We start from the raw sequence: 18572 nt of genomic DNA, 5'->3' as shown, positions 1-18572 counted from the left end.
ACTGCCCATAGTGTGTGAATGTGCGTATGAGTGTGTGTATGCGTCCAGGCCCCATGACATTTTATATAGAATAAAGTGGTATAGACAATAAGTGACTGTACCTAGGGTTTCATGACCATAGAGAGTCTTGCATGATTCCAGGTTCTTTTACATAACCTGGTGGGATGCTTTATGTAGCAGGATGCCCTCATGTAACTGGTTCTCCCTCTTATGTATGCCTTCATAGCTGGCTCTGCCAAAGTCCATGCTTAATCCCAATATGTATCCTTTATCTCATAGTGCACACCTGCTGACTGATTTTATGTTGGTTTCTGTGATGCTGTAATATGGCTCCTCCAAACTTTTGAACAGCCTGATGGAGTCTGATTCCTCTGCTCCCACATTTGCTGTTACTGGTTCATAATTCCTGAGATGATGAGTCACTCAGTGATTAACCTTGCTGCCGCGATAGATAATCTCACCTGGATACTACAGAGACATTCACTTTCTGCATTGCTCTTTTGCTGACTCACCCCCTTGCTTAAATGGATGAACATAGCCGTGTAGATGGTAGTTTTGAGCAAGTGATTTGCACTTTGCACAGACAGACCCCTGGGTCATTTTTTTGGCTTCAAATACAGCTGCAAGGCTTCTAGGATATGTCTCAATATGTCAATATAGGATATGTCTATATATGCTTTTGCATATATAGATTCAGATAGTTTTGCCCATCCTTTTTGGAACAAGTCCTGTGGGATTGGCTGGGTGTGAACATCTGGCCATAAATTCTCAATCAGTCTCAAGAATTTTGGACTTGGCCATTCCAACATACTCCAGTGAAGTTTGGCAGGGTTGTTGTTCTGTTGTTATGTGAACCTCCACCCCTGTCTCATGTTTCCTGCAAACAGGAACAGAGTTTCTTCTTGTTTTGTCCCTGTAATTGACTCCATTTATTTTGTCCTCAGATAGACTAGTTTTCCAGTCCCAGCTGATGGAATGCATTCCCACAACATAATCCTACCACACCATACATAAATGTCTGGATACAATTATGAGGCTGATGGGCCCTTTAGGTCTTCTGCAAAACCGATCACTTTGTTCCAAAGCCAAAATGTTTTTTTTTGGTCTCATTAGACCAAATATTATTTTTTATTTGGATTTTTTACCTTATTTTTTTGAATATTGTCTTTCTTCTCATTAATCGTTATTTTTTTTATACATGTAATACTGTTTCCTTTCTTTTTCTGTATATCACCCAGAAGAAGATGAGTTTCCTTTTGAGTCTGGTTCCTTACAGAGTATCAACCTATAGAAGTATTTAATTCCTACTTTTACCTCTAACTTGCCTATTAAGGATTGAAATCTACATCGGGAATTTCCATAAACCTGCTATGTGACTAGATCTATTTTTAAAAGCACCATACAAATACATTTTAATTTAATTAGAAATAAACAGAAGGTAAGTTCCACTACATTTGAATTAGGAATTGACAGGGGAAATGTTGAGAATGTTTTATTATATTTTTGGAATTTCTGCACTAATGATTCCTGGGTGGATTAGTGACTAGCACAAGGAGTTGCAGCCTGGGTTCATTTCCTGGTCAAGGAACCAACCACTGGGGATGGTCATCCAGCATAAAACCAGCCTTAACCTCCAAAAACATGAGCAGTTAAATAAAATAAAAAATTCTGCTTGCTAAGCCCAATCATAAAGTATTCAACATGTTTGTGCATCTGTTATCAGTATTTAAAGAAAGACACATCTCTGCAAATGTGGAGGACATACATATAAGTCATATCTTTTAAAAAAAAGTTTATTGCACTAAAGCCACTGTATTCTATCTACTGTACATACCAAAAAAAAGGAAATGTTGCAATTTCTCAAATGTTCATCAATCTTTTAGAGACAATATGTAGACCAATTCACTAACGAGATACGAGTTATATACATTTTACAAAATACATTTGACAACAATAAATAAGATAAATAATTCTGGAAGAACAGTGAACTGAGTGATGCAATAGAACTACACATGACATACAATATACTGTAGTTTAAAAATGACCCAACACTAATTGACATTTTTCTTGCCTGTTGCCTCAAGTAGACATCAGGGCCCATATTCACAAAGCATCTTAGAATTCTCCCAGAGGGCTCCTATCTTAGTTTAAAAAGTCCTAGCAAGGAGTCCTAGACTAAAAGTGATTAAGGAAACTTCTCAGAGCAACTCTAAATAAGGAAAATACAAAAACTTTTATCTTAGTCAGGAGGTGTGGTTGACCCCGTTGCTAGGGATGATATGGCAATTCAAGGACTGTGATTGGCTGACATGTAAAGGTCTTAAAATGCGCTCTTTGTAATATATATATTGTATATATGTTAATAGAACAGACAATAAAATCATAATGTTTGTATATAAAGAAATTGTATAATTATGGATGCAGGCTACTTAATGCAAAGTTTCTGTAATAGGCTAAATATTTTAGAGTTAATTAAAACACCCAACTGTTAAAAATGTGCCTTTTTTTGAAACAACCAATTTCCATGCAATAGTAGTTATTACATTTCTTCATTTCTTCTTACTTTATTTATAAATATATCATTTTAGATTGATGGGAGCAAAATGGCTCACCTTTTTTACCAATTTACATGATTGCAGGACAGTTTATTTAAGTTGCACTTTTGGATGGTATGTAGCCAACAATCCAAGAGAGATGAATTGGAGTAAAAGAACAAGAAAACCAACTTAGACAGAAAGCAGTGTTTACTTTTAGCTTTATGTTTAGTGTTTGGAGAATATTTCTTCCTTCCACCATTTTGTCCTCTGCTATAGAAACTCTTAAGCCTCTTAAAAGTCCCTCTCCTCTCTACTCTTAACAATTTTTACCTTAGGGGCTGTTTTAAGGGATAAGATGTTTTGTAAATCATTTTATCTTTACTCAGATTTAGTCTTAAATTTAAGGGGAAATACTAAGAAAATGTCAAAATTCTGAGATTTTTCTAAGACTTTTGCCATTAGGAGCAACTTTTAGGCTTAATAAGCTTTGTGAATACGGGCCCAGTTGTGCATCTTACAATACTACATTTTCAACTAACAAAATTCACAGACACTGTATAAACAATCATGTATTGTAATGGTTAATTCCATCTTTCATGTAAGTTTTACCATGTTAGTTGTTTGCCAAAAGAGGATTTTCTGAACATAGGTTTACCCATTAACTTGTAACCGGGAAGAATATGTTTGTAAAATAATGCAAGTATATTAAATGATTATGCTTTCATGCCATGACACGAGAAACACCATGGATCATAGCATCGTGTTTGCAGCTATTACTCTGACCCTGTAGACTTACTCTCAGCTACAATTAGAAAATGAGATGTACTCTTTGTTCCCAGTAGTTTCAAGTAGTTTCATATTTATGAATTACTTAGAATCAGATTACTCAAATTTACAAACTTAAAAAAACTAAATTAAAATGTACTTTTTTCATAGTTGTCTTCCACTTCCATCTCTATTTTTTCACTTATTTTCTCATCTGTTTTCTCTGTGCCTTTCTCCTCTTCTCTCTCTGGAGCTTCACATGTAGCCACCACTTTTTCTGGTTGCTTCACCATAGCTGTCTTTTGACATGTTCCTGTTTGCATGAAGAGATGATATGTAGATACAGAATTAATTTTCCAAACCACTAAAGCTTTCAGTACCTGTAGAGGACAACGAAAGACAGTTTACCTTTGAGGTAGTTTCTGTGGAAGTAGTGACAGAGCATGAGGCAGAAGAAGAGAGCAAATCCAATACATCCAGCAATCATGCCACAGAGGAGGAAACTATAGCTGCCTTCAGTCTGAATGATCTAAAGATAATATCATAGATGTAAATATTTACAAAATCATCTGAAAAGTCAAGGAAGAAAAAAAGCTGGGGATTAAGGATTAAGCACTTCATACCGATCCAACGACGACCTGGAGAACCATTTCACCCATTCCAGCACAGGTCACTATGACAGCAGTGACGCATCCTGAAACATGATGAGTGATGTGAAGAGAGGAGTGTGAGTTTGTTGCTTTGTAAGCAAGATATGCTATTTATTAAAGAGATGTGTTTTGTATAAGTCTTCACCCTTTTGAACTTTATCCCCATTTTGTAATGTTACAACTTGACAGAATGGAAATGGAAAAGTATACTATAAAAGTATAATTTTATGCACACAATACACATTTAAAAGTGTAACCAAAAGATTAATAATAATAATAATAATAATAATAATGATAATAATAAAATATATATTATAAATATTATTGAGGCAAGTTAAGATTATGCCATATTATATCTACGTTTCCAAAATGCATTTAATAGAGAGCTTTGCCCCAAACTTGTTTTAATGTATAGATTAATGGGTTTCTCTGCAATGGGGATGAATACAAATTTATTTCTCCTCTTCTATACTGTTAGAAATTCTGTACTGTTATTTCTACAGTGTTAGCCCCAGAGGTTAAATCATTTAAATCCTTATTCCTTACTATATAAAAAAATACAATACTTGCTATAGCCTGTGTTTGGATGGATATTCATGCAACTTTCTCTCTCTCTCTTTTTGTTTTTACTTTGTTCTCTGATGTAACAGATATACGTGATACAAAGCATTTGGCTCAAAACTTAATATGTACAACTTAATACAATAATATGTCTCTGCTGTGAACAAACCAGAGAGTACATTCAGACACTGTGTGTGTGTGTGTGTGGGTCTTTCTCAAATGCAGCATGCAAAAGTCGGCCGGTAAGAGTATCAGTGTGTGTGGATACTTCAAGCTATTGTTCTTTAATTTTTTATCTTAACAAATATAGTTTCTTATAGAATTGCAACGTGTAACGGCAGTTAAGAGCCTTTTAGTTTTAAATTGTAAAGTTCAAAGGGGTGAAAACAAGTCAAGGGGATGAATATCCATTTTAAAGATCAAAAGCCAAAATATATAAACAAATTAACAAGTTCTATTGAAGAATCCTACTTAGGTGGTCGAGCTGCAGTACAATGTATTAAAATCTAGACCTAGCCCTTGATATTACACTAGATACTAAGTGTTGTCTTATGATTAATAAGCCCTAATTTTTACACTAATTTCAGTCTTTACAAATAAATAAAGTGATATATAAAGTCTACATATGAACATATTTTACATACCCTTGTAGTCTAGGATGTCCTCAGTGTAAGCAAGCATGCATGGAAAGATGCTGCTGAGGAAAAGACCGAGCAAGCATGTTCCTACAAACAGGAACATGCTACTAGTGTAGAAAATCAGCAGTAGCAAGACGGTCACTATTACACCAACCTGAGGAACACAACCAGACACAGGGTTAAGTATCAATGGTCACTCACTCAATCTCACTCATCTTTTATACCGCTTTATCATGTATTCAGAGTCACGGGGACCTGGAGCCTATCCCAGGAGGCTTAGGGCATGAGGCAGGGTACACCCTGGACAGGGTGCCAATCCATCGCAGGGCACACGCTCATACACACACTACAGGCAATTTGGAAACGCCAATTAGCCTAACCTGCATATCTTTGGACTGTGAGAGAAAAAAGGAGTACCCGGAGGAAACCCACCAATGATGGGGAGAACATGCAAACTTGCACACAGAGACAGGAATCGAACTCGGACCCTGGAGGTGCAAGGCGACAAAGCTAACCACTACATCACCATGCCGCTAGTATCAAGAGTGTACATAGTAATTAAAATTATAGAACTATATAAAGGCATTTACCAGGCTAAACATGAGCAGGTACACTGGTCTGAAGCGACAGGCCAAAGGAATGGAGATCAACCTTCCCCCGGTGATAGCAGCCCAGAAGATACAGGGTAAATAGCCAGCTGTTTTAGCATTCAATGACATCGGAGCTGACACAGCATATGTGTATGCAAATCCAGCGTAGGCACCCTGTAACCAAAAGTCAGTACATGCTTCATAAAGCTATACACATTGTAAGGTCAAAGGTTTGTGGACATTTGATCAGCACATCTATATGAGGTTCTCAAGACTGCTGCCAGAATGTTGGAAGCACATAATTGCATAGGATGTATTTCCCTTCACTATAACTAAGGGGTCTAATCCTTTTCAGCATGATAATGCCTCTATACAGGAATCAAGCTTCATAAAGACATGGTATGCCCAGGTTGGTGTGGAAAAACTCAAGTGGTCTGCACAGAACTTTGAACTCAGGGAGATTTTTTTTTTAATTGACTGGAACACCAAGGACTCCTCCTCAACCTATATCAACTCCTGATTAGACTAATGCTCTTGTAGCCACACTTCAAAATCTACCTGAAAACCCTTCCTAAACGGATGGATGTTATTATTAACAGCAAAGATGGACTGAATCTGGATTGGCATGCTCAAAAGCAGACATGGGTGTGATATAATTTTTGGCCATATAATGTATATATAAACATATAGTAACTATTGACTGCTGCTTACCACAATGCCATCAGTCATGAAGAGGACTAGTCCTCCTAGAATATGGACTCCAAAAAATGAGGCAGGAAGCTCACACAGGTTACTGTTCATGCAGCAGCTAAAAGGGTCTCCATGGCCTGGAAAAATAAAGAAAGTCATTCAGGAACTCTAAACAGCAGGACAACCTGCTTTGTTCTTTATCTGTACCTCCAGCTTCTTGTTCTTGTGTCTCTGTGCACTCAGTTTGGTTGGTCTTCATGGCCAGCTCATTTTTGTTTGGGAGATGTGAAGGGCCATCTGGGAAACATGGAATCAGCTTTTCGCAGTACATTAGCACGAGCACTGCAATAGGTACTGGAAGCTAGAATGTAAGAGACATAATGAGCCATACCATGAAAATGAACCATACCATGCATTCTGAACCTATAGGCTACTTAATTCCATACGTTGCTTTTTGTTTTTTTGTTTTTGTTTTGTAAACATTACTGTAAAAATGATGATTTAATCTGTTCATGATTTTCCATTTATAGCTTAATTTAAACCCTAACATGAGCACCTTGTCTGTAGTTATTCCTAAATCTTTTGAAAGTAAGAAAAGCAGAAGATTGTTTAATATCCTACATTAATCAGAGCCATGATCCAAAATGCATAGGACACATTGGATTGCTCCATGACTCCTCCAGAATGTTCTGAATGGTTGAGAATCATTGAACTCCTGAGGCCTGTTAGACTGTGCCTGAAATGGTGCATTATGGACTCATTCTCTGTACTGTTCATACTGGGACAGTGCTCTGAAAGAAAAGGATCTGCAATCAGGGGGCTCACCAGAGCACCAAAGCCAATGAAGAAGTGCAATGCCTACGGAAAAGAAAGACACAGGAATACATTAAGGCATGCTCATAAAGTTTTGTCAACATATAAAATGCTGATTTAAGCAGGACTGTATGTCGTCATTTTTTGGGACACATTATTTTTTTTTATCGTGAATAATGAACAAACACCCATACACCCAAACACACACATATACCGAACTGTACACTGCAAGATGCAGAAGAAGAGCCCTCCGCATTATTAAGGACTCCACCCACCCTGCACATGCTCTATTTCAACATCTTCCCTCGGGCAGAAGGCTGAGGAGCCTTCAGTGCAAGACCACCAGGCTCAAAAACAACTTTTACCCTGAAGCAATTAGACTGCTGAACTCTAGCCGTGCTCTGTAGGTCCTCTCCCATTAAACACAATCAAACTTTTAGTGTAATATATAACTCTATGGTGCAATACATATATATAACCCTATAAGTCGAATCATATATCTCTGACTGCTCTTATTTATATTCATGTATATACATATTTACACCCTCATATTTATATTACTATGCTATCTCTGTGGCTCTGGGTCCTAATTTCGTACCAGAACATGGAAGTGTGCTGGTATGACGATAAAGCTCCTTGAATCCTTGAATATATACTGTGTACAATGAACTGTATGTCATCTACTAAAGAAGTGCAGCATCTAATCAAGTAGTGTAATGAATATATTTAATATTTAAAATGACTTCTGTATTTTCCACTAAGATGTATTTATATATCATTTAAATGAAAGCTAATAAAGAGGTCTCAGAGGAAAACTAGGTATGTAGATATGCACTCAAATCACCTGCAGGAAGATTGCAGAGTCTTTCTGATAAAGAACCACCAGCTGGATGTTGGCAATTGTATCAATGATCCCCATCGCCAATCCTGACACAGCCATGGCTATGGCTAGTTGCAGCACACTGGAGCAGAGAGGAATGATGGCAAAGATCAAAGAAATGAGGAGAGAGGACAGGAAGAGAGCAGAGAGGGCACTGAACAACCTGAGAAACAGAGAGCGAGAGAAAGCACAGGTTTTTACCAGGTTTAATATTTGTTCACAGCACTGTTACATCTGTACTGTATTTCATTTAGTAATTCATTTAGTCAAGAGCTCAGGGGCAGCGGTAGCTCGGTGGTTAGGATGATGGACTGTTGACCAAACGGTCCCCAATTCAAGCCCAGATGTCAACGGGCTGCCCCTGTTGGACCTTTGAACAAGGTCCTTCACCCCCAAGTGCTCAAATACAATCAGATGTCCAGCTGGCAACCCAACCACACACACGAAACCACGCACACTATTCAAGAGATCATCACGCAAGTATACTTCAAATTAAGCATAAAATCCCACATTATTACCATGTGAAAGGATACTGTTGCATTGTTAGGAATATAACAGTCCTTACAAAGAGAACTACACTTGTAAAAAATTTAATAAATTGCTATTTAGCCTCCAGGATTTGCATGGATGTAATTTACTGTAGGTTACTATACAGTACATTGATTAATGGTGATGCATTTAGATTTTTCTACTATGGTCTACAACGCTATACCAAATAAAGTCCTAGTAGACCCAAATCAAAACACACTATGGAATCAGTACAAGCTACATACAGTACCACTGTTTTGTTAGACCATGTGAAAGAACAAAAAAAGACTGAAGATCAGGATTGTCCAACTGGCCGATAACTCCCTAGTAGCTGTTCCAAGTTGGTGACCTTTTACTCTAAATATATTATCAATCAAACAACTTTGATTCTTCTATTCATCACCTTTAAATGCAAATAAATTTGCAAACTAAATACAATTTTCTGGTAAAGAAAATACATAATGCAACCAAAAACTTACGTTTTCTTGAAAACGCCACCAATCAAACTGCCAATAAGTAAACAGACCTGCTGTGAAAAGAAAACCCAAGTGATCTCCTGTAGTGTTGAGTTGGTCTGACATTTCAGATCTAATATAGTTGGACCCAGGAATGCTATACAGAGTCCAAAACTAAAGAACACACTCCAGTATGTCAGTGTGTGCTGCCAGTTCCGTTTGAAAAGCGCGATAAGACGCTCCTCAACAAACATTGTGTCCTCAGAATGAACGAATTACTGAATGTCAGGGTTCTTGAAGATTCTGAGGCTTTTGTGCAAACACACACTGTCTTTGCTCAGGTCAAAAAGTGGGATGATGTTCAGTATTTATAGAGCTGGGTCTTTAACTGGGTCTTCTGTTAGAGTCACAGAAAGACAAGTTAATATCTGAAAGTGAGGATGCAACAGCAGAGCTGTCAATGATTTTCATCCATGGTTTCACAATGAAATCGGATTTCAGCGAAAAAAAATTATTTAACGGTTCAGTCCCTCTATCCTGTCTCTTACGGGGTTAATTGATGTGTGAGACTGAAAGCCTATTAAGATCCTAAAAAGTGAGATTTTTAAAGTGGAGTTTTTTTTTTTACTGTTTCCACAGATCAAATGCAATTATACAAAATATCACATTAAATAAAGAAATCTCAGTGATGTAAGCATTGGACTATGTTTCCTAAGGTCCCAGGTCCAAACCTCACGACCACCAGGTTGCCACTGTTGGGCCCTTGAGCAAGGCTCTTAACCCTCAACTGCTCAGATGTGTAATGAGATAAAAATGTGAGTTGCTCTGGATAAGAGCGTCTGCCAAATGCCTAAATATAAGGTGCCTTAATACGATGGAAAACATGTTGGCTTTATTTTAATAAGATCAAGATTCATTCATACATTAACATTCAGACAGTATCCACTTTTATCAAGACCACAATGCACATGCACATTTAGACAATTGTTCATAAATAGGGGCAATTTAGAATAGCCAGTTGACTGAATGACATGTTTTTGGGAGGTGGAAGGAAAACTGAAGGAACTCCATGTAGACTCAGATCCTCGAGCTGCAAGTTGCTACCCACTGCACCACCATGCCATATAGCTCGATCTTTTTGAAATAAAATAATTTCGAACACTTCTTAATTCACTGCTGAAAAAAAGTTGCCATGGTTCCATATTTTACATCAAGAACAATACCAATATATTACTAATACCAATAAAATAAATTGCTATTTAATTTGCCTCAAAAATAAATTTTTTCAAATAGCAGTTGTGACCCTGAGTGCAGATACATCCATTGGTGGAAAAAAAAGGAAGTCTTCTATAGATGAGTGTTTTTAGTACTGACACTCATTAACAACTATAGCTCATCTCACTTCCTCTTCATGACAAATAGAGCCTTAATGCAACACACTTTTAACCTACAACTCAGATGCTTCCTACTGCTTCAGTTTGTTAAGGTTAAATTTTGACGTTAAACACACTGCCTGTCCAAGTTACACAAAGGGATTTGGAAATGGCTGGCAGATGAGTTATGGATTGGAGAATGTTTAAAAAGTCTCATTGTGAAATGCTAATTTGTTAGTTGACCAAGCAGGTCCACATGCTATAGATCATTTAAATTTGCAATTCTAAATCTATAGTTTGGTTAACCATTTACACTTGGCTAAAGAGTAGATATTTCCTTGAGGAAACATTGTTGAAGACCAATTACACAAATGAGCCATAACAACTCAACACAAAACATTAAGCCCAATATTGTGTAGGTTCCCTTTGTGCCACCAGGGCAGCTCTGGCCCCTCGGGCATGACTCTGGGGGTGTGCTGTGGTGTCTAGCACTGGGACGTTGGCAGCAGATCCTTTGAGTGCTGTTGGAAGTGGGGTGGGGCCTCCATGTCAGTTTATCCGGTGCATCCCATGGGTGCTCGATTGGATTAGGATCTGGGGAGTTTGAATGCTGGGTCAGCAGTCTTGGGTGCCAAATATAGTGCCCTGGTGCCTTTCATGGGAATGCCGTTTTATTCTGCTGGATCGGACCATATGGTATTCCTTATTGACAGTGCCTTATTTAACAGGATAATTCATCCTGCCACAGCACAAAATTTGTTCAGGAGTGTTTTGAGGAACATGACAAGAGAGTTCATTTCCCTGATCTAGGCCTGATTAAGAATCTCTGGGATGTGCTGGAATATATACTCAGCAAAAAAAGAAACGTCCTCTGACTTTTAACTGTTTTTACTTTCAGTGAACTTAATCTGTAAATATTTGTATGAACACTAAAAGAGTCAACACCATAAGACATAAACTAAAAATGTTTCACAATGTGTCCCTGAATGAAGGGAGGCTCAAAATCAAAAGTACCAGTCAGTATCTGGTGTGGCCACCAGCTGCTTGAAGTACTGCAGTGCATCTCCTCCTCATGGACTGCCTATTGGGGACAGTCTGAGCACTGATGGAGGGATTGTGTGTTCCTGGTGTGACTCGGGCAGTTGTTTTTCACAGTCGGTAGACAAGTCTCTTTAGTGTCCTGCGTTTTTAGAACTGTGACCTTAAATGCCTACTTTCTGTAAGCTGTTAAGGTCTTAACGACCATTCCACAGGTGCATGTTAATGAAATGATTATGGTTACTTGAACATGCATGGAAAACATTGTTTAAACCCTTTACAATGAAGATCTGTAAAGTTATTTGGATTTTTACAACATTATTGTTGAAATACACAGTCCTTAAAAAGGGACGTTTCTTTTTTTGCTGAGTTTATATTTAAAAAAAAATGTCTGATCCAAGTCCAAGACATACTCAGTTTAAATATGTCTTATATCCTTACACATTAACTAGTATAAACTAGACAAGAGGCATCGTTACGTTAGATAAAATATCAGGAAGACTTATTTCTTATTTTTAAAAAATAAAAAACTAGAATCTAAGACTCATACAACTCTTTAAAGGCAAGATACATTTTATTTTTCCTTGTAAAACAAATATTCAAAAAAATCAGATCAGCTCAATTAATTTTTTTTATTATTATTTTAGTGTTATTTTAGATAAATTATCATAGATTGAAAGGCTACATAACTGGACAAAGATAGAAGTCATGGAAATAGACAAACAGCAGAGAAAGCTCAGGATGGTGTAAACTGAACTACATTCTGCTTCACCACCCAACTGGCTCCACAGATAATTTATCTGAAAGGCATCTAGAAGCATCAAAATACTTAAAAAATACATGTATGAAGCATCACAAAGTCAATAATAAGGTTGTTACTAACTCGCTTCTGACATCTTGCTGACATTCATATACCAAAATCATCATACACCCTACCATTCCTTTCACACCATCTAAACATAACTCACAACACACATAATGCCACTCCATGAACTGTGGTACTACAATGCAATTATAGGCTAAGAGGCTAAGTTTAGGCTGCAGAAATGTTCGAAGCAAAACATTTTTTAAAAGCATCTTTTAATGTTAACATCTTTTAACGTCTTTTTTTTTTTTTACTGGTAGAGAATGTACAGGGTAATGTATAACCTTCTATTCTTTTCCAGCACACAAGCTTTTTGCAAAACTTATTTGAAATTGGTTATAAAATATGGTTCTATTTGCAGTCAAAAAGATTTCACATATTTATATTTTTAAGAAAATAAATCAGAAACATTGAGGCTTGGTGAAAAAAACAAACATTTCTGTTTACACTCAACTAGCGGAGAAAAAGCCTGAATTATAAGAGAAAGTGGTGGTCTATGATGAAACTTTCCATTTTCATGAAAAATGTTGAAACTCAACTGAAACTGTGGCTATTTTGGTACTCTACAAATCCACAGAGCAACTTGATAACAAGACGAAGTCTTACACATTCATTTAACAAGAGACGAACCTGCCCACAAGTATGAAAAGCATTTAACAGAGTGAGATCATTTAACAAAGTTCTGCTTAAGTGATGATTCCTGCATTTTGCTTCAGGCGTTAAATTCCCAGCATTTAAGCAATTGAACATCCAATTGTGGGATGTGTAATTACACACTTTGAGAGGTTGTAACACTGGACCTTTAACAAAATAAAATCTGCCATAAAAATGTTCATCAATTAGCAACATCAAACATATCTTAGTGGTGTAATAAATGTTCCACCACTTTCATTTGTAACTGAATAAAGACTAAATTAGCAAAAAGTTCATTAAGCAATGCTCAACATTAATACAGATTACCATAAGCTGGATATAGAGAAAAGTGGTGCAGATACTTTAGCGATACTGTTTGCAAATAGTGTGGATGATACTTCACAGAGTTCATCTGAAATATTGTATTTACAGAATGAAAGCAATAAACAAACATCCAAAACACCTGGAGCAGTGTGGAAAGTAAACTCCACTGTTCCACAATAAGAAAATGACGAAAAACGGGTAAAATATTTTTCTGCCATCAGAAGGAAGACAATCAGTCTTCACCTGATGGAGCATCCTCCTCAGAGGCATCGTCCTTTTCCTCTTTCTCCTTCTCGCTCTCTCTCCCGTCTTTTTCCTCTCCATCGTTGTCCTCCCCTTCTCCAGCACTGTCTTCAGCCTTCTCGGGTGGGGGTGATTTTTTCTTCTCGGCTTTCTTCTTGTCCTGCCCATCTTTTTTCTTCTTCTGCTCTTCTTCCTCCTCCTCTCCCTCCCTGGGGCTCTCGATGTCTTCGTCTTCGCCTTTAGGGACGACTTTTTTGGATACAACCTTCTTTGCCTTAGTCTGACGTTTTCCTCTCTTCTTTTTTGGGCCCCTGCTCACTACCATAAAATAAATAGATAAATAAATAAATATTATTTTAAAAAAAGAATAATGCATTTTATATATATATATATATATATATATATATATATATATATATATATATTCTGTTCACACATAAAGCTGGTGCAGTTCGGCAGAACATATTTTAAATTACAGCAGCTATTACCTGAGGTTCTTATTCTTGATTTCGGGGATTTCTTGTCTTTGCTCCGCCTGCTGACCTTTGAGTTCCTTCTTTTGGGCCGCCCATAATCGCTGTCATCATCATCATCTTCCACCATAAAATCCTCATCGCTGCCTGAATCCTCTATGGAAAGAAAAACATTCAGAAATATTTCAAATAGAATCACACCAATACTGTGTAATATACAGTATAAGGTCAGACATGTATATTTGACTGCACGATGCATAAAAAATATTGGCACCTCCTGTATAAACATCACTGTCATCTTCATCTTCCTCTTCCTCCCCCTCCTCTTCTTCACTGCCTCCATCCCCGAGAAGAATCTCTCTCTGTTTGGATGCTGCTTTACTTGCTGCCTGACGCACCTGCCGACCCTTCTTCCTCACAACCTTCTCGTCATCATCACTGTCATCTGACAATAAACACATTGAGATTTTACACACCCTCATTCCTTTATTTACATCTACATACAATTAATTATTAATAATAATATTAATGTCCTTTAACCAGATTCATACAAGATTTAGAAAAAGCTAGAAAATTAAGCCTTAAAATCTGATGATACCTGCAGGTCTTTTCCTTTTAGCAGTTGCCTGCCTTCCCTTGCTTATTTTTTTAGTCTCATAGTCACTGTCCCCACCGTCGTCGTCCTCTTCCTCCTCACCATAGTCATTATCATCATCGCTGAAATCCTCTGGAAAAGAAGAGGACAGGGTTTATCATTAATGAGCAGTTGCCACATCATTAAATACGCTCTGAAAATACTAGCAACAAGAACATGACTTACTCTTATGGTCTTTAATGCGGGGCTCATCACTGCAAAAGACCAGACAATAGTTATTTGGGCAAATTACATAAATACATTTGAAAAGCATACCAAGTAAAATGCTGAAGTGTGTGTTAGTAATAGTGTTTATGCAATCAAAATAAATTAACAAAACAGAATACCATTATGTGTATGTCTGGTAAACAAAGCATGCAGCACGAAGTTGAATTAGAATTAAATTGTTTGAAAAGCCAACCTCTGTTTCGTTGCCTTCTTGGGTCTTTCAGAATCTCCTTCATATTCCTCATCTAAATTTATTCAGGTGATTGAGATTAATCAGACATAATAACAACATACAAGTTACAAGGTAAAATATAATTGCCATTGTCACTCACTATTTAACCACAGCACATGCATCCAGTGATGGTTCTTATGTCTTTAAGTGCTACGCATGCAATTTTTTCAATTTGCTCTTTTCCAGGGCACCGAAATACAGGTAAATTCTTATTATGGCATTTAGCAAACGCCCTTATCCAGAGCGACTTACATAGGGTTAAAAACATCTCGTTTTGCATCTGAGCATTTCTGGGTTAATTTCCTTGGGGCCTTGCTCAAGGGCCGAACACAGCAACTTGATAGTAGTGGGATTTGAACCGATGACCTTTTAAACCATAGTCCAGTACCTTAACCACTGAACTAACCCCTTTACTATTAAGTTATCGTGCTGTAGTAAGATCTGTTGAGAAGGGTTTGCGGCCTGAAAATGGTGTTGCCATTTAGTAAAAATTCACTTGTATGGTTGAAACCACAGGAAATGAGCTGGCGCACGAATACCTGCATGTGCATGTACGGTCATGTGCACCACTAGCACAGAGTGTTACATTCTAAACCTCCACATAGCCTTTTCTAAGAATTCTAAGTTTTAAAAATGTATTTTTCAGTTGTAATGCATATCAGTCAGATTTTAGTTCCAACAGACAATTATTTATGCTTATGTTTGGTCATTTAAGGTATGTTGCCACTTTTTCTTTTAAATTAAATCCAGTAATCCAGAATAAACAGCTCTAACTGTTACAGGATATATTATGATTGTATTTGTAGCATGTTTGTAAGAGAAATTACAGTGTCAAATAATGGATTTTAGGTTTATTTATTTGTTTTTAAATGTTTAAGACAATTAAAATGCCCCTTTGCATGCTTTAAAATAATATAATTCTATGACAAACAAGCATAACATTTTATTTAAACCTTAGCTTTGCATACAGTACATGCTTTGATATGTCCGTGGCATACTCACCAGCATCATCAGACTCTTGAAACTGGGCATAATCAACTACCCTCTTATTCCTGCAAAGACAAACAGAAGCATTGATGAGAACACAAATTTATAAACTACTGCAAACTTGCATGTATATGCATACATGTTTTCAGCTACCGTTGTTCCAGTGTCTTGGTTCACATTTAAATTATTATTATTATTATTATTATTGGGGCATTGGTAACTTAGTGCTAGGTTTCTCTCCTGCCATGCCATGAAAGGCCGGGGCTCAATTCCCAAACCCCAGTGACTGCATGCAGGACCAAGCACAGATAGAATGGGAGGGTGGCGTGAGGAAGGGCATCCAACACCAAGTCTTGTGCAGATCAAATGGCCGGCTGTGGCGACACCTCAACATCATTATTAGTAGTAGTAGTAATAATATCACTACTATTAATAATGCCTGCAGTGCAACTTAGAGGAAGAGGAAAATAACTATTTTTGTTCATGTTTAATACACCAAGAATTGTAAAAACTATATCATGACTTTCTAACTTCAATACATTCTCAGCTTTTGTGTTTTAATGGTCGATTAATATCAGACTACAGACTACGGTCTATTATTACCGTAAGAATGCAAAACCGTAAACTCTTTAGCTGTTTGTTTTAGGAAAACAAAACAACAATAAACACGTTTGTTTGTTTATTATTATTATTATAACTACTACAACCCCAAACACTTATAACTTTTTTTCTTGTTATAATGACTCTACCAAGCTGTTCTTAAGTGTAACGTTAGTGAACAGTCCTGAAGTACATCACAGCTAACAGTTAGCAACAGATGCTCCTGTATGAATGCGTTAATAACGCAGCCGTAGTTTCGCCATTGGAGTAGGCGGGGAGCTAACAGGCTAGCAGCGATTCGTGCTCACGCAAAGCGCGCACAAAACTTAGCTAGGCCATTAAAGTCTCTCCACAGCTCAACTTCACAAATTAGTCTCATGTTATACTAAACACTTTATGGCTTTATTGCATTTACCTAATAATATTTAATTAATTATATAGTGTTCGTGTCATTTAGAAGCTAGCTGGAAGCTGTCCAGATAGGAAGCCAGCTCTAGTCATGTATTCTGTACATAAGGACAGCTGCGTGTACACAACGTTGGCGTTTAAATACGATCCTGTTTTTGAGGGTAAAAAAATTGTATTGCTTTGTTTTTTTTTTTTTTTTGCAAAAGTAAGAAATGGACCCAATATTTAACCTAATAAACTAACCCTCTATAGAGAGTAGCAGTGTGCGATTTCAATAGCTGGTGCCGATTAGCATCGGTGCAGCTAGCAAACATGGAGAGGTGCGAACTCTCGGTATTTCCCAGTCGCATTATCAAACATTTACACCCGTGACAGCAAAGCTTAATAAATAAGAAAAAAACAAGGCAAACATGCACTGCAAAATAAAACGCCAACGTACCTCGAAGGTCTCGCCATTCTGCAGATCTCGATTCCGTAACGTTACGTTTCAGTGCCCCAGTAATGTTTTGGAGGAGTATTTGGCGGCAGGTTTGGTTACACACAGCAACCACTAGCGTGCTACGGTATGTAGCTACGGTACGCGCCAGGTAGTTTTCAGCAGGCTAAGCTAACACGCTTGCCAAACGTTCTCTTAATAATATTGACGCAGGAAACCGCGAAACGTAAAATCTCAACCTTTCTCACAGTATAATTACGTTTTTAATTGAAAAAGAATCTGGTTTGGCTAAGTACAGACTGGATTGACCTGGTTCTGCTTATCGATGAATGGTAGCTAACTAGCTAGCCAGTTACTATCGAGAGCATTGCGCCTGGCCTGTTACAGCCAGGAGGCGTTTAATGTGTGTAAAAAGTGGGATGGGACTCAGAGGCTTAAAATGCCTCTTAAAAATCAGCACTGGGTGACCAAACTGTTCTTTAGAAGATCCCAAACTGGAATCCTGTTATCACTTAATATTTTCACTGAAATATTCAGACTCTCATGAAAAGAAGGACTGAACTGTACATTGCTGGTTCAGAGATGCAGGTGGTATGGGTAAATCACTTAAAAATGTGTCTTTTTAAAGCCTTGCTTTTAAAATTACCCGTTCATATACCTTAAAAATACTAAAGGTTTTGCTAAAATATACAATTCACAGTTACAGTTTCACAGTTGTTGTTTTTTTAAGGCATTATTTTGATGGCACAGTTGCTTAGTGGCTAGCACTGTCACTTTGCACCTCCCGGGTCTGGGTTTGATTCCTGCCTCAGGTCTGTGTGCATGGAGTTTGCATGTTCTCCCTGTGCTTAGTGTACTCTGGCTTTTAGCAACAGTCCAAAGCCATGGAGAGTAGCCTAACTGGTGTTCCCAAATTGCCCGTAGTGGATAAATGAGCCTGTGTGTGTGTCTGCCCTGCGATGGGTTGAGTTTTGGGTGTACCTCACCTATT

At 37.5% G+C, this 18572-nt stretch overlaps 2 protein-coding genes across 2 annotated transcripts; both read right to left on the bottom strand.

Moving 5' to 3' along the window:
• Positions 1-1792: 1792 nt before the first annotated feature.
• Positions 1793-9423, bottom strand: mfsd4ab (major facilitator superfamily domain containing 4Ab). Its single transcript, XM_053483004.1, has 10 exons — positions 9132-9423; positions 8089-8287; positions 7053-7289; positions 6639-6792; positions 6453-6568; positions 5742-5915; positions 5158-5305; positions 3926-3996; positions 3711-3831; positions 1793-3615 (listed from the first exon to the last, which is right to left on the bottom strand). The coding sequence occupies exons 1-10, from the start codon at positions 9359-9361 to the stop codon at positions 3452-3454; spliced, it is 1614 nt and encodes a 537-aa protein (XP_053338979.1). The 5' UTR covers positions 9362-9423; the 3' UTR covers positions 1793-3451.
• Positions 9424-12073: 2650 nt separating this feature from the next.
• nucks1b (nuclear casein kinase and cyclin-dependent kinase substrate 1b) lies at positions 12074-17982 on the bottom strand. Its single transcript, XM_053483326.1, has 8 exons — positions 17585-17982; positions 16153-16202; positions 15112-15163; positions 14877-14905; positions 14655-14783; positions 14331-14501; positions 14072-14212; positions 12074-13901 (listed from the first exon to the last, which is right to left on the bottom strand). Exons 1-8 carry the CDS (start codon positions 17599-17601, stop codon positions 13573-13575), a joined length of 918 nt encoding a protein of 305 aa, XP_053339301.1. The 5' UTR covers positions 17602-17982; the 3' UTR covers positions 12074-13572.
• Between the last annotated feature and the right edge of the window lie 590 nt (positions 17983-18572).

Source organism: Clarias gariepinus, chromosome 22 (genome assembly GCF_024256425.1).
Source record: "Clarias gariepinus isolate MV-2021 ecotype Netherlands chromosome 22, CGAR_prim_01v2, whole genome shotgun sequence".
In the NCBI taxonomy this organism is placed as follows: Eukaryota; Metazoa; Chordata; class Actinopteri; order Siluriformes; family Clariidae; genus Clarias; species Clarias gariepinus.
Note: the sequence above shows the minus strand (reverse complement) of the source record. Positions and strands in the feature narration are given on the sequence as shown.

What these genes read in the sequence shown, in the direction of transcription:
- mfsd4ab (XM_053483004.1), bottom strand. Translation starts at nt 9,361, where the DNA reads ATGTTTGTTGAGGAGCGTCTTATCGCGCTTTTCAAACGGAACTGGCAG. An exon ending in TCCAGGTCGTCGTTGGATCG is followed by an intron (nt 3,832 to 3,925) that starts GTATGAAGTGCT and finishes TATTATCTTTAG; the next exon opens with ATCATTCAGACTGAAGGCAG. An exon ending in CCACAGAAACTACCTCAAAG is followed by an intron (nt 3,616 to 3,710) that starts GTAAACTGTCTT and finishes TCATGCAAACAG; the next exon opens with GAACATGTCAAAAGACAGCT.
- nucks1b (XM_053483326.1), bottom strand. An exon ending in CCGCATTAAAGACCATAAGA is followed by an intron (nt 14,784 to 14,876) that starts GTAAGTCATGTT and finishes CTTCTTTTCCAG; the next exon opens with AGGATTTCAGCGATGATGAT. An exon ending in CAGTGATGTTTATACAGGAG is followed by an intron (nt 14,213 to 14,330) that starts GTGCCAATATTT and finishes TTCTTTCCATAG; the next exon opens with AGGATTCAGGCAGCGATGAG.